The sequence below is a fragment of the Carcharhinus amblyrhynchos genome, chromosome 1 (genome assembly GCF_965287045.1).
Source record: "Carcharhinus amblyrhynchos chromosome 1, sCarAmb.v2.hapA, whole genome shotgun sequence".
NCBI classification, from domain to species: Eukaryota; Metazoa; Chordata; class Chondrichthyes; order Carcharhiniformes; family Carcharhinidae; genus Carcharhinus; species Carcharhinus amblyrhynchos.
In genome coordinates, this window is record NC_137324.1 from 114,473,665 (window position 1) to 114,488,363 (window position 14,699).

Genomic DNA, 14,699 nt, shown 5'->3' on the forward strand with positions numbered 1-14,699 from the left:
GAGCTCACCTCAAGTTGTTTTGCATCAGAGGGGAGCCTTGCCAGACTGTTAAGAAGAGCTGAGTGGATTTTGAACTTCTCTAAGTAGAAAACACTCTCTTTTTCATGGTGGGCTGTTCTTAGAGTCCCTCCTTTTGCTGGAACCCATCCAGGAACATAAGCAGTAGAGAGAGGAAGCTGTGTCCAAAAAAAAGGAAGAATGCTCTTGAGGCCACGTCCAGCTATGGTATTTCAAGAGCATTTCTACTTTCACCTCGGCCAGGGGCAGTGCCTGAGGTAGCTATGATTCAGCAAGGGGATGGTCATTCACCTGTGTCACCTTCTCCAAACATACAACATGGCAAGGATGACTGCCAGTGCTGTCAAGATGATTGTAGTCCTCAATTTGGGCAACTCTTCAAGACTGGAGCAAGAGACTTTGGCAACAAATCAGTGCAAGACCCTGTACTGAACAAGGGGGCATCACTGTCTTCATCTCCATGTTGATAAACAGAAATAGCAGGCATTGAGTGTTGCCTTTAGTGACTGCTGTGTCATTGAGTGTTTCTTCTTTTGCTTGTTGAGAAATGGAGGAACAGAACATAGTCTGAGTTAAAAAAAAAAATCAGGAGTCATAAACCTAGTGGACAGTAGAATGTACCTAATAATGGTGGAATTGAGAGTAAATGCTGTAGTTCTACATGGGTTAACATTTTAAGGTAATCCAACATGGTAACTTTATGATGTCTGCTCCGTCCTTGGATCCTTAAGTGTTACCCTAGATGGAGAGAGAAGCATGCCAATCCAAAGGCCAGGTAACTTGGACTACTCTTGCCTAGGTGCTCATAGTTGACTGAAAGGAAGTTACCAATGAGCCTCTTAATCTCCCCATTTCCTTGAATTATCAAAGTCACTAATACTGTGCTAAGATCAGAAACGCACAGAAGGGTGTTGGAAAAAAAATGTTCATATTAGTCAGCTCCCTAGCATTAAATAAAGATAGTAAATGCTGAAAATAGCTGAAATAGAAGTGTTAAAGAATGAATACTGGCCAGTGAAAGCATTTTGGTTCCCTTTAGTTAAAAAAAATTCTGTCTCTAGCATTACTCTTTGGACAGGATCTTGAACCTGCGCACTCTAACCATGAGATTGCTGGTGGGGACTCAAAATCTGGAAATTCTGAACCTTGTCGGCAAGATCGTGATTTCCAATTTTTGTCGTCCCTTGCCGATGACATAATCATGTTCACACCCATCATGGACATGAAACTGATTTTGATATATTTCAATAAATATAATCATAGAACCCCCCTCCACCAAATTTATCCTCCTCATGTTGGTGAAGTTTACAGCAGGTTCGCCTGATAACAACCTGTTGAGAGGATCCCTTTGGGGGTACAAAGTTGGCACTAACCTGTGCTGGGGGTAGTATTTGTGGCAGACTCTGGGGGAGCCTCATGTGTAGGGACTCATTTGTGGTTTTGGAGAGGGGGACATCTGAGCATTGGGAATGCCACTGATGATTGAGAGGGAGATTACATTTTTTCCATTTTAAGAATGGCACCATGATCTCGGTGGAGCCAGTTCCCAGGTCAGAGTTCCTTTCTTGCCAGACTGAAGGCAAAAACTGCGCACTCTTTTGATAATTACATTGACAAGATCTGGAGAGAAAATGGCCAATAGAACTGTGGAGTTACAAGCTAGTTTTTTTTTCACCAGAACTGACATGTTATCAAATTCTTGTAAGATTCTGCCATTTATTTCACTGTAATGTCACTAATACTGTCACAAACAAAAACTTGTTTTCAAAGATTTTTCACTCGGGTTTCTTGTCACCTGACACAAGTACTTCTATCATTTTCTGTTTTATTTCAGATTTCTAGCATCTGCGGTATTTTACAGTTGTTCTGATGTTAATTGAGTCTCTTTTCTTTTGTATCTCAGGGTGTTATCGACTACATTTTCTATTCCAAGACTCTGATGAACGTGTTGGGTGTTCTTGGCCCTTTGGATCCTCAGTGGCTCGTGGAAAATTCTATCACTGGATGCCCACATCCTCATATCCCTTCTGACCACTTCTCACTGTTAATACAGCTTGAACTTAAGCTTTCTTTGCCACCGTTAATGAATGGTGTGCACTTACCCAGCAGGAGGTAGTGGATCCCTCTCCTGGAGGCACTGCCAGCTTTTATGGACATGTACAGTTGTAAAATCAAAGTACGAAGGAGTGAAGTATGGCCTGTAAAACCTTATTTGTTCTCTTTTTTTAAAAAATGTATGTGTTCTGTATGTTACCAGTAATACTGTTTATTTCACTGTATTGTCTCTAAGGTTCTAGCAAACCTTAAATCGATTTATTACTCAGATCTTTGGAGACACGGGAGATCACATTTTTGCAACTCCGAAAACATTTTTTTGTTAAGTGTCCGTGTTTTCCTGTTGGATTATGTACATAATCTGGCAATGAAACAGCAGCATTACATGTTTTTGCAATACGGTGCCATTGATTGCTCCTCCAAAGACCAACAGGCAGAACACTGTTCTGAGCTTTTCCCCACCCTAGTTGCCTTGGATCTATTTATATTACATCATCAGAATTATGTTGGCTCATTTCGGTATCTTTCCATCTGTTATCATTTGTTTTCCTTGTCTGACTCGATCATATATTCTATGGTTCATTTCAATTCTTTGGCCAAAGTTGAAAAGAGAAGCACCAATCAGCAGCTCCCCTGATCTCTGAGGTCATATTTAGCTGTGACAGGATCAGAGTGATCTTGAGTGGAGAGATAATTGAAGCCAAAAGGGAGGAGGTGGGTGGTGGGGGTAGAGGTGGGGGTTTTGCTTCTGTCCAGTTGTGATTTTGGTTTGACATGTTCTGCCATTTTTGTTTGGAATGAGGTTCGTATTCGGATTCGCTGAAGAAGATGCCCATTGCCTATTGACTTGTAGAACGAGATAAACGGACAAAAAATCCAGTTTTTCCGAACTGATTATTGAACACATATTGAAGCTAATGGAAATGAATTGTAGAATTAAAAATTGCCTTAGAAAGTGTTTTTGTGGAAAAAAAAGAAACTCCCTTGAGGATTGCTTGTCTTCCCAGTTGAACTGGAATAATTAGCTCCTTCCAAAGGAGCAGGATGACCATGGGCGTGGCTCCATGCTGCTCCATTTGTCAGCCAGCAAGTAGTACAATTCAATGTTGATCCATAGGTCAACATGTTTTCTTGTCCACAGTGAAATAAACATGCAACAAGCAGTGATTGAGGTGCATCATAAATAATTTGAGCATAAAATCAGGTAACGCACCTAAAACATTACTGTGTACTAAAGCACCATCTAATAGTCACTAATTTTCATGTTTTCTACTCCCAACGACCTACTGCACTTTATAAAGAAATGGGGTTTTCATTGACGCAATGTAAAGCGCTTCAGTCCAGCGTGAACCCCTCCCCCACGCCACAAAAACTGCATTTTGAGAGCTCAGTTGCAGGTTTAACCTTTTTCTGAATCAGCAGAACAGCATATCTTATGTGTGAAAAAAAAATCTTTTTAGTTTAACATATGCTAGTATTACTTCAAATAAAGTTTACAAGTGGACAAGACCTAGCTGTAGAATTTACTAATAACCTCCTTTTTGATATTTATATGACTGGATTCATGACTTTAAGATTGTCTGTCTGAAATCTGAAGTTTTAAATCAGCACTTTAATTCTACGGTCTCTTTGAAAGGATGTCATGCTTTAAGGGCATGAATTTTGGAACAAGATAAAGTTAATGAGAATGAGAGAGACTGGAGGCACCAAGTAAATTCTAAAACTTTTTGTTTTGAATTCTCTTTTGGTGAAAGAATTTGAACTTTTTAGACCCTTTTTAAATCCCAAGGCTACATGTGCTTAAAATTTTTTGTGATGACCCTGCTTCTTAAAACTCTTCCTTCATGCATTTTTTAAATATCTCTAAGCAATATTAACTTCCCATACTTCACTCCCAATATTTTGCCAGATCAGTTTGTATAAAATGGAATTTAAAATTTACCTGTAATGGTTGTATATGAACTACAGAGGAGCCCATTTACTGGATTTGTCACTTTCTTTTTATAATTAAAGAGGAAAACAGTTTTTGGGAAAGCTACTGTTAAAAGCTGCAAATTTTGTCTGCTTTCAATATAAAATAAATCGAGACACTCTGTTGCAAGAGGATGTTCATCAGGTTTTCTTTGCTTCTGTATGAATTTTTTCCAGAGTTCCAATAACTATGTACTTAATATATATATAATTGAGGGAAAGAACATTTTAAGAAAAACAATGAAATGGAAATGACAGGAAGCTTGTCGTGTGTGTTTATCCTAATTGTTCAGGCAAAAAAAATAAAGAGAGCACAGTCGGATTCATGTATGTTTCTGTTATGTTTTTGTCCCTCATTTCATAATAACGTGCCTCATTCAATTTGCTCAAGCAGCTGCACTGCCCAAGCAAGCAGAGAAAACCTGACCGGGCCTTCTCCAGGCAACTTTTAAAATTCTATACAATAAATCTGTTAAGATTTGTGAGATTTTATGTAAAAAAAACCCTCATAAAAACAACTTAAAAACAGTTTTGTACAAGCTCTGTAATGTGTTTAACTTTGGTGTAAGGAGTGTGGGACATTGGAAACCACACAATAAGTCAGGTATGGCACAATGATTTGAGACCAGCTTTATTTCCATCTCATTCCCAGCAAGGCTTGTCTTTTGTTTTTGTGTTATGCAGGAGTGCTATCTTTGGCGACAAAGCCTACATATGCGTAAAGGTTTTTGTCACTTGGTTATTGTGCATTTTAATGTGAGAGATACCCTTCCTTGTTCAGTACCCTTCACTCCCTTAACAAATGTACTTACTAGCTCTCAATGGATTGAAAAGCTACTGAATTCCAGTCTTTCAAAGTTTCATATCACTCAATACAAAAGCATATATATTGGATAATGTTGTTTAAAATGAAGTACGGGTCTCATGACTTAAGACAGTCACAAAAAGCAGGTTTTTGTAGTAGTAGTATTCTATATTTCTATGTGTAGTATATGGCAGAGCCTGATATTCAAGATGCTGCAGGTAACCAAAAGAATACTTATTTGAAACCATATGGCATTATCAAAAATACACCATATAATCAGCTTTTAATTTGTAGGTGCTTCTGAAGCCAAACAGCAGTCCTGAATTGACTTAAATAAATGATGGGTTTTCCAAGCAATTTTTCAGAGGCAAAATACTGCTGGCATTTTTAAATTAGATCAGATTCAGAGAACTGGTGGTATGTGTTGCACTTTTGTCTAAATGAACTGGATTTATTTTGACATTTTCTGCCTTGTTAATCACCAAGTTGAATCAGTGAAAATTTTGGTGGCTGATTTTGTAGTATTTTCCCTCCCCACCAAACAACATTAAAGAAGAACACAAGCTCTCATGGAGGATAAATGGGTTTATAATGTTTATATGTTGCTGTATTATAAGTTTTATGTTCAAGTAGTAGAAGGCCTGAGGTGTTGGTGAAATGATTTGAGTTATAGAAGTTCTACCCTGCAGCCAAGAATGCTTGCTGACAGTGTTTTTTTAAATTCTGCAGTTCGACTCTATTTTGCAAAGTGGAGAGACATTTAAATTAAAATATTTTGGTCGGAAATTCCAATTAAGTTTTAAAAAATAATTGATACAGATGTCGGGAAGAGGGTAGTGGGGTTTTAAGAGTGAGCTGTTGTTAAAAATTAATTCTGTAATTTGGGGATTTTGTGCATATTTTTTAGATGTTGTGCTCATTTGCAACACCAAAAATGAGTGATATGACTCTTTTTGAGACCTATGGTGCTTCTGTCTGCAAAACTTTGCCTGTATTGTATTAAAGGATTATAGTTTGTAAATGTGGTAGCAATGATTTAGTTTTTTTAAACGTGAATCAGACATTTTCAGCATTTGACCACCTTTATTTTTTTAACATCCTTTTTAAAAAATATATATATATATATAGTTTTTGCTATTAGAAAATTATCATGGTGGTTAATAGGAAATGAAAGTGGACTGTGCTGCATCAACAGTGTCTGTTTAGAATCATTGGTCACTGAATAGCATTCATTTTCCTGAACTCTGAGCAGTTGAATGTTGCGTTTCTCTTTCCTTCCAATATTTCCCTTTCCTCCCAACAATGTTATTTTTGCATATTATTCCTTCCTGAACACACTCTATGGGTTTAAAATGTACTAATTTAGTCAGAGTAAGTTTCCCCTTACTGATGTGGTAGGTAATGTTTTACTTGCATTAAGTAGGAGGAAGTTTTCAGATTTTCACCAGCTGAATTTTATTTCCTAAAAATGTTACTAGTCAAAAAAAGTAAACTCTTAATTTACACAAATTACTTAAGTAATTTGCATTATCCAATCTACTGTAGTTTTATATTTCAGTTACTTTATTGCAATGGAAATATACCAACTAAACCAGTAACTGTACAGTCAGTCTATCTTTAAACTTGTGGCAGCTCAGATGGGGATGCTTCACTTGTACTACTATGTCAAAGATTTAAAAAGATTAAGTATTTTTCCAAATGGAGTTTGGGTACTGCTGTCAATGTATGGGGCTAAATTATGTCTGCTTGTTCCCTTGCACCTGTGTATTTTTTTCCTTTCCTTTTGACTGTAGGCAATAAATGGTCATTTGAAAATTGTTCTCTTGTGTTTCAGTTGAGTTGGAGTTGCATAGGAGAACACCATTTTGAGATTTCTGCCTGCATCCCCTTAACATTGTTGGAAGAAGTGAGTTCAAAAATCACCATGGTAGCTAGGGAATTTAAATGCAATTAGATAAGTCTGGCATAAAGAGCTAGCCTGAATAATGATGACCATGAATTTCCCGGATCATCTAAGCCAACTGTTTCACTAATGTCCTTTTGTAGGGAAGGAAATCTGCTATTTGTGCCTGGCCTGAACTTGATGTGATCAACTGTTAACTGCCTTGTGAAATAGCTGCGCAATTTATTCAGTTGGGTTCAAGGTGATAGCTCCAGGGAAATTGGATTGGGCAGTAGCTACATCCACATTCTGAAAATTGCCATTTTAAGCCAATTGCCACATTTTCAAATTGGAAACAAAAATTTGCCATGTTTAATGAATTCAGCATCATGCTGCCATTGTATTTGTTCTGATGCAATGGCTGTATGCTTAGAACAGGCAAATTATCTCAATTAAATCTCCACATGCAGATAGGACATGGGTGTGAAAGAAAAAATAATCTGGGCACATTTCTTCTAAAATAAAAAGTTTTGGAATGATGTTTGAAATACCCATGGACACCATGATATCATGGGAATCTTATGACTTTGCAAAGATTTCTTTTGAAGACATCTATGTATCCCTAAATTGATGAAGCTTCAAGGCTTGTGAAAATATTGCCTGTGATGTCAATTAATGCAATATTTCTTGGTGTAAAGGTGATATCTAAAAATGCTACAGTTTTGATGTATCAATTATTTGAACACTTTTTTAAAGTTGGGTAACGCTGTTTTTATTGTGTTTTGTATTGTGTTTTGAGATGTGTTTATTTTGCCTTCGTTCCTTGCTTTGGCCTCCCTAGGCTACATGCCTCGAGCTGGTAAAGTTGAAATGCAGGCAATCTATTATCAGTGTCATTCCTGAGCTGACTGCATGTGACTGACTTTTCGTAAAAATTTCTGCCCCTCCTTATGTGGGGTGGTTGGAGTTTTCAGTAAGTATTGCAAATATCTATAATTAAATAGATTTCTCAGAGCAGAAATCTTCAAAAATAAGGTCTGCTGAAAGACACTGTAGATATTGCTGTTCTTTTAATTGCCAAAAAAATTTCCCGTGGATCTTTAACATGCTTTAGGCTGAATGGGGTCAAACTCTGTATACAGTAGTCAAGGGCATGTTATTTATCTAAGTTCCTTGACTCAGATTCAAGTACCTTTTTGAGTATCACTGTTTTTGACCACTTTGTACTGTGTATATTTTGAGATGATGTAATTGTAATTGTATTGTGTACATCTTAAGACCATGTATTTATCTTCTTTCCTTGCTTTGGCTCTGTTCAACTTTACCTGCTGGAGGCCTCAGGAAGCCAATCTGTTATCAGTGGCATTCCTGAGCTCACTCCATATGATTGGCTCTTTAAAATAATTTTTGTATTGGATCAATATTACAAACTTTTCAGTGTGAGCCAAAATTTGACACTTTCAAAAAAAATTGAACCAAGTGTTGAAATTTGCTAGTGTGTGGTCTCAAGTGATACAGACAAGAAGAAGAAACATTTATCTGTTTTAAAGGGTGGTTTCTGAATGGAAAACGAAAAATTATGCACTGCAGGATGTTCCCTTATTGTATGAGTAGAATTATTTTCCAGAACACTGTTTGGTGCTAAAACCATTTCACACTTTTTGTATTGGTGCAGCATCCTAGTGAGCACAAACTTTGTACCTGAAGGGCAGCAACCATCTGATTTCAATCATAGGAAGTTCCATTGCTAACAGGTTGCAGTCAGTTCATGAATGTAATTATTATAGTGCAGGAGCAGGCCATTCAACCAAAATGTGTATATGCTCCAGATGAGTCTCCTCTTGCTCAGCTTCATCTAGCCCCATCAACATACCCCATTTCTTTCTCCGTCATGTATTTATCTAGCTTCCTCTTTATTCATTTTTGCTGGTTGCATCAACTAATTCTTTTGGTAGCCAAGTTCCCTATTTTAGCCATTCTCTATAAAGAATGTGTTCATGATTATCTTGAATTTATGCCTGTTTGTTGATCTGGTCTCTGACAAGTGAAATCATCTGTTTTAACCTAACAAACCCTGTCCTAATTGGGCTACCTCTCAGCCTCTATTCCAAAAAAGAGAGCCCCAGCCTGTTCAGTACTTCATGACAGGTATAAACTCATAGTTCTTGTGTCATGCTCATGTTTTTGGCACCTCATTGACTTCAGGAAGAGGGCATGCCCCTGACTATTATCAATGGGGACAAAGTAGAAATGGTTGAGAGCTTCATATTTTTAGGTGTCCTGATCTTTCCATGCAGACACTGTGGCTAAGAAAGCCGACCAACACCTCTACTTTCTTAGGAGACTAAGGAAATTTGGCATGTCTGCTACAACTCTCACCAACTTGTACAGATGCACCATAAAAAGCATTCTTTCTGGTTGTACCACAGCTTGATATGGCTCCTGCTCTATCCAAGATCACAAGAAACTACTAAGGATAGTGAATGAAGCCCAGCCCATCATTCAAACCAGCCTCCCATCCGTTAACATTGTCTATACTTCCCACTGCCTTGGAAAAGCACCTAGCATAATTGAGGACCCCACACACCCTGGACATATACTCTTCCACCTTTTTCCATTGGGAAAAAGGTACAAAAGTCTGAGATCATGTACCAACTGACTCGAAAACAGCTTTTTCCCTGCTGCCATCAGACTTTTGAATGGATCTACCTTGCATTAAGTTTATTTTTCTCTGCACCCTAGCTCTGACTGTAACACTACATTCTGCACACTGTCCTTCCCTATATACAGTATGCTTTGCATAGTGTGCAAGAAACAATAGGTTTAATCATATACATGTAACAATAAATCAAAATGTTTGTGTCCATTTTCATAACATACAAACCCAAACTGTTCATAGATCTCAATTGGAATACCAACTCATTTTCCATGCAAATTTAACATTATTTCTCTGCTTTTCAATTCTAACCCTCTGAACCCCATTACACAGGATATAGAGCACAATGACAGGCTATTCAGCCCTATGAGTCCATGCTGGGATTATTGATTTGTACTGGAGCCTCCTCTCATCACCTTACATCTAAATCTATCATTGAAACCAACTGTTCACATCTTCCTCCATGTGCTTCTTTAGTTTTCTGTTAAAGGCATCTAGTATTAGATGCATCACAGTGCCAGGGACCCAGGTTTGATTCCCAGCTTGGGTTACTTTCTCTGTGGAATCTGCATGTGTTTCCTCTGGGTGCTCAGGTTACCTCCCACAGTCCAAAAGATGTGTTGGTTAGATGCATTGCCCATGCTAAATTCCCCCTCTGTGTACCTGAACAGGTGCTGGAGTGTGGGGACTGGGAGATTTTCACAGTAACTCCATTGCAGTGTTAATGTAAGACTACTTGTGACACTCCATATAAGCCTATTTGTGACACTAATAAACTTTAAACTTACTGTTTTCTTCAACTGGTCCCTGTGAGTTCCACATTCTTGCCACTCCTGGAGTGAAGAAGTGTCTGAACCCCCTTTTCAATTTCTAGGTAACTACCTTTATATTGATGGTTTCTTTGTTTATGCTGTTCCCTGCAGGAGGAAACATTTCTCTATATCCGCTGTCAAAACCTTTCATAATTCAAAAGACTTCGACTTAGTCACCTGTAGGCTTCGTTTCAAGAGGAGAGACCCAGCCTTGTATGTATATGTATTTCTGGTGTCATTCTTGTAAATCCTTTCTTCAGCCTCTCCAGTGCCTCTTATTTTTATAATACGGCAACCAGAACTGCACACTTAAGTGAGATTGAGCCAAGGTTTGATAGAAATAAAACTGAACGAACATATTTTTCAAGTCTATTCCTCTAGACATAAAACTTTAGTGCTTGGTTTGCCTTTTTTTATGGCCTTGCTAACCTGTGACACTACTTTGTGATTACTGCATATATAGACACCGACTCCTTTGTCCCTCTGCTCCACCTAGACTTGCACCTTCCAAGTAATAGAAGACCTCCCTCAGATTTATGTCTGCAGTTGCATTTGTCAATTATTTGCCAAATCATTTGGCTTAGCTTGTGTTTAGAGCAGTGGGCAACTATGTCCTATTCACTTTTTAAATTCCAAGAAACATTAACCTCAAACCACTGAACTGTGGTGGATTCTTAAATTGGATGTCAAAGTAAGATGGTTGAACTTCTTTTAGAACTTGTGTTTAAAATGCGCACAGAAGGGACTTTCTGTAACATAAGTTATTATTGCTATATTTGTTTGGAGAAGAATAAATGGTTATGTTTATTATTAGTATATAGCCCATATCAGATTTAATAAGTAGTAACATTCATGCATACGGCTGAATCAGCAGGGCTGTGCATCTGTCTCTTTCACTTCCTAACTCAAAACTAATTTGTTTCTGATGAAGTTCGCCTTGCCTTCTATGGTAGGTCACTGATTTGGAAAGTTTAATGCCTTGACTGCCAATGAACCAACAACTAAGTTTTTGGGTTGTTAGACTCCATTACCATAACTGAGTACTTCACCAGCATCTCTGCACCACTTTTTAAAAGTATCTTTAATTTGAAGGAGGGGCCACATCTGATAACTTGTCTGTCCTGTCTGAGCATTATGTCTGATCTGCGTCTCTTTTTTTTTACTTCAGATTTCAGAAACTGTAGATTTTTAAAATAGAGATTTAGACGTTGTAAATTAACATATACTCAGTTAAATCAGTATTCACTCATGTATTTTCAGAATTGGGTCAATTCGCTAGTTTCAGTTTTACTTTATTATGGAACAGATTTTTTTAATCTCCTGTGCCAGTTATGTTGAAAGTCCATGTTGACAGGAGCAAGGTTTAACTCTTATCAGAAGGACGGTTTTTAAACAGAGGGTGGTGGAGGTGGATATGCTGGGATCGTTTAAGACTTACCTGGATAGTCACATGAGCAGACTGGGAATGGAGGGATACAAACGAATGGTCTAGTTGGACCAATGAGTGGCACAGGCTTGGAGGGCCGAAGGGCCTGTTTCCTGTGCTGTACTGTTCTTTGTTCTTTACTTGGAAAATATTGTGTACTGAGGACTTCACTTGTGGTCTTTAAATGGTATTGCTGGGATAGGCCACTGTCATTTGCTTTCTCACTCCTTTTCAAATAGTTCCACATTGTTATCTGAGTCTGCAACTAACCCAACCTATTTACCACACTCTGTGCATTCATACTCATGCACTGTAACCCTAATTTAGACTTAATTACTTTCCTGTTTACTCTGCTCCCAACTAATACATTACCATTTCCTACTGTAGTACTATTTGACTTTTTCAATATTCTGTGCACCTTGCTATCCCTCTCTGATATTACTTCCTGGTTCTCACACCCCTGCTAAGTTAGTTTAGACCCCTCCCCCGCAGTGGCATCCACAAATTACCCTTCAAGTATATTTGTCCTGACACTGTTTTGGTGGTGCCCTTCTGACCTGTACAGGTTCCCACTAGGAATTAATCCCAATGTCCCAAGAATCTAAAGCCTACCTTCTTGTGCCATCTTCCTGGCAATGTGTTCACCTGCTCTATCCTCCTATTTCCATACTTAGTTGCACATGGTACTGAGACTAATCAAAAGTTTACACTTTTGAGATCCACCTTGCTAATCTGCCTAGCTCCCTGAATTCTGACTGCAGGATCACATCTCTCTTTCTGTCTGTGTTATTGGTACTGATGTGCTGCCCACACAAAGGGGTGCTCTGCAGTTGTTCAATGACATTCATGTCCCTAATATGAGAGAGTCCAAATGCCATTGACATCTGCGACTGTTTTTGTTCCCCTATCTTCTGAATCTTCTATCACTGTTGTGCTTTCAATCATTCTTGTACCCCGCTAGATGGCTGATCTGCCTATAGTGCCATGGACTTGGCTGTGGCTGCACTCTGCAGATGAACCATCACTCTTTACAGCTTTCAGAACTGAATACTGGTTCAAGAATGCACTCGGGGGACTTTTGCAATACCGGGCGGCAGCTGCTACTTGACTGGTAATTATTCATTCCCACTCCCTAGACAACCTCAAACTACTGATAGAAGACAGAATTGGGATAAAAGGGGCCTTTTTGAGAAAGCAACTTGTAACTAGTGGATCACTGCTGAGGCCACAGTTATTTGTAATATATATTGATGATTTGGATGAAGGGAGTGAATGTACTGCTGCCAATTTTGTGGATGACACAAAAAAAAGTGAGAAGTAAATGAAGAGGATGACAGGATCCTACAGAAGGAGGTTGACAGGTTAGATGAGTGGGCAAAAGCTTGGCAAATGGAATGTAATGTAGAAAATGTGAAGTTACGCACTTTGGTAAGAACAATAAAGGAGCTGAATGTTATTTAGAATTGAAAAACTGCAGCACAGAGGGATTTGGCAGTCATTGTGCATAAATCACAAAAAGCTAGTATGCAAGTTCAGTGGGTACTTGAGAAGGCAAATGGGCTGCTGGCCTGTGTTTCAAAGGGAATGGAGTATTAAAATAGGGAAGTCTTGCTAAAAGTATACAAGGCACTAATTAGACCTGGAATGCTATGAACAATTTTGGTCGCTTTAAGATATACTAGTCTTGGAGGCAATCAAGAGATTTACTTATTTGATCCAGGGTATGGAAAGATTTTCTTATGAGACGTTGAGTCGGTTGGACCTGTACTCATTGGAATTTGGAAGAATGAGAAGTGACCTTTTTGAGACATGTTGGATTCTTGGGGCTTGATGGGTGTTTGCCAAGTGGTTGATTTGCCTTGTGGGAGAGTCTTGGGCGGGGAGCAATGTCTCAGTAATGGGTTGCCTATCTAAGACCAAGATGGGGAGCAATTTCTTCTCTCCAAAGGTAGTGTGTGTGGGGAATTCTTTACCACAGAGGGCTGTAGAGGCTAGGTCATTAAGCATGTTCAAGGCTCAGATAGCCAGATTTTTCATCAGTGAAGGAATAAAAGGTTTTGGGGATAAGATGGGAAAGTGAAATTGAGGATTATATCAGATTAGTCATGATCTCGTTGAATGGCAGATCGAACTCAATGGGATAAATGGCTTACCTCTGCTTTTTATGGTCTTTTATGCAGAATGACCACATCCTTAAATATGCTAGTCACAAACCCCTCAACCTTGCTATACCACAGTGACACCAGCTGCTGCTCAAAGTCCGAAAACCTGTGGCTTGAACTACTCCAGCTGACTATGCTTCCTATACATATGGTTATCCAGGACACAGGAAATGTTCTGGAGTTCCTACATAAAGCAGGATGTGCACTCCTAGAATTGAAGCTGCCCTACCATTCCTCTACTTAGTTAATAAAGCCTACTAAAAATAAACACTTGCTTCTGTTGCCATTTAAGGGATATTAATTTTCAAATTATTTTTTAATCAAAAAAAATGAATTGATATTTAAATTTTAAAGCCCTGTAACAAAAAAACTGAGCATGGGGATAAACTGCACAACTTCAGAATTACTTTAACTGCTTGTTCTAATAATGCAATCATGAGTTTTGTCCTAGGTTTCATTGAAATGTGTCTCAACAAGCCATTCAAGAATCATGTTCATGCTGAATGCAATGGGTGGATGGTTGAAGGCAAAAAAAATCAAGTGGGTATATGCACGCTGTCACATTTTGTGGCTTCATCATCAAATTGTGGGATGCTATAAATGCAGAAACTGTCATGGGATCAGTCAAAAAATGCAGAATATGCAGTTGAATGGATTGAGATCAAGTTGATTTGTTGTGGAGGATTGATTCTAAAACCAAAAGTGCCAAATCTGACCCAGAAATGGCATCCTAATGATGATAACGTAGTCAAAGTAACTCAATGAATGCAATAAAATCTTTGTGTCAGATGCCAAAGATGCTTTTTGATGCTTTTTAAAATGTTTTGATTGTGGCTAAAGGTATCCTCGTAGCATTAATAAAATATGTTACATTGGTTTAGTTTGAATTACTGGTAATTTTTTTCCCATTTC

The 14,699-nt window shown here is 38.3% G+C and overlaps 1 protein-coding gene across 1 annotated transcript in view; it reads left to right on the forward strand.

Moving 5' to 3' along the window:
- Positions 1–4,370, forward strand: part of cnot6l (CCR4-NOT transcription complex, subunit 6-like) — a 92,025-nt gene extending 87,655 nt beyond the window's left edge. Inside the window, exon 12 of the mRNA XM_080191318.1 lies at positions 1,922–4,370. Within this exon, the coding sequence (XP_080047444.1) occupies positions 1,922–2,134 (213 nt within the window). The 3' untranslated portion in view covers positions 2,135–4,370. The remainder of the gene's footprint in view (positions 1–1,921) is intronic.
- The last annotated feature ends 10,329 nt before the right edge of the window (positions 4,371–14,699 follow it).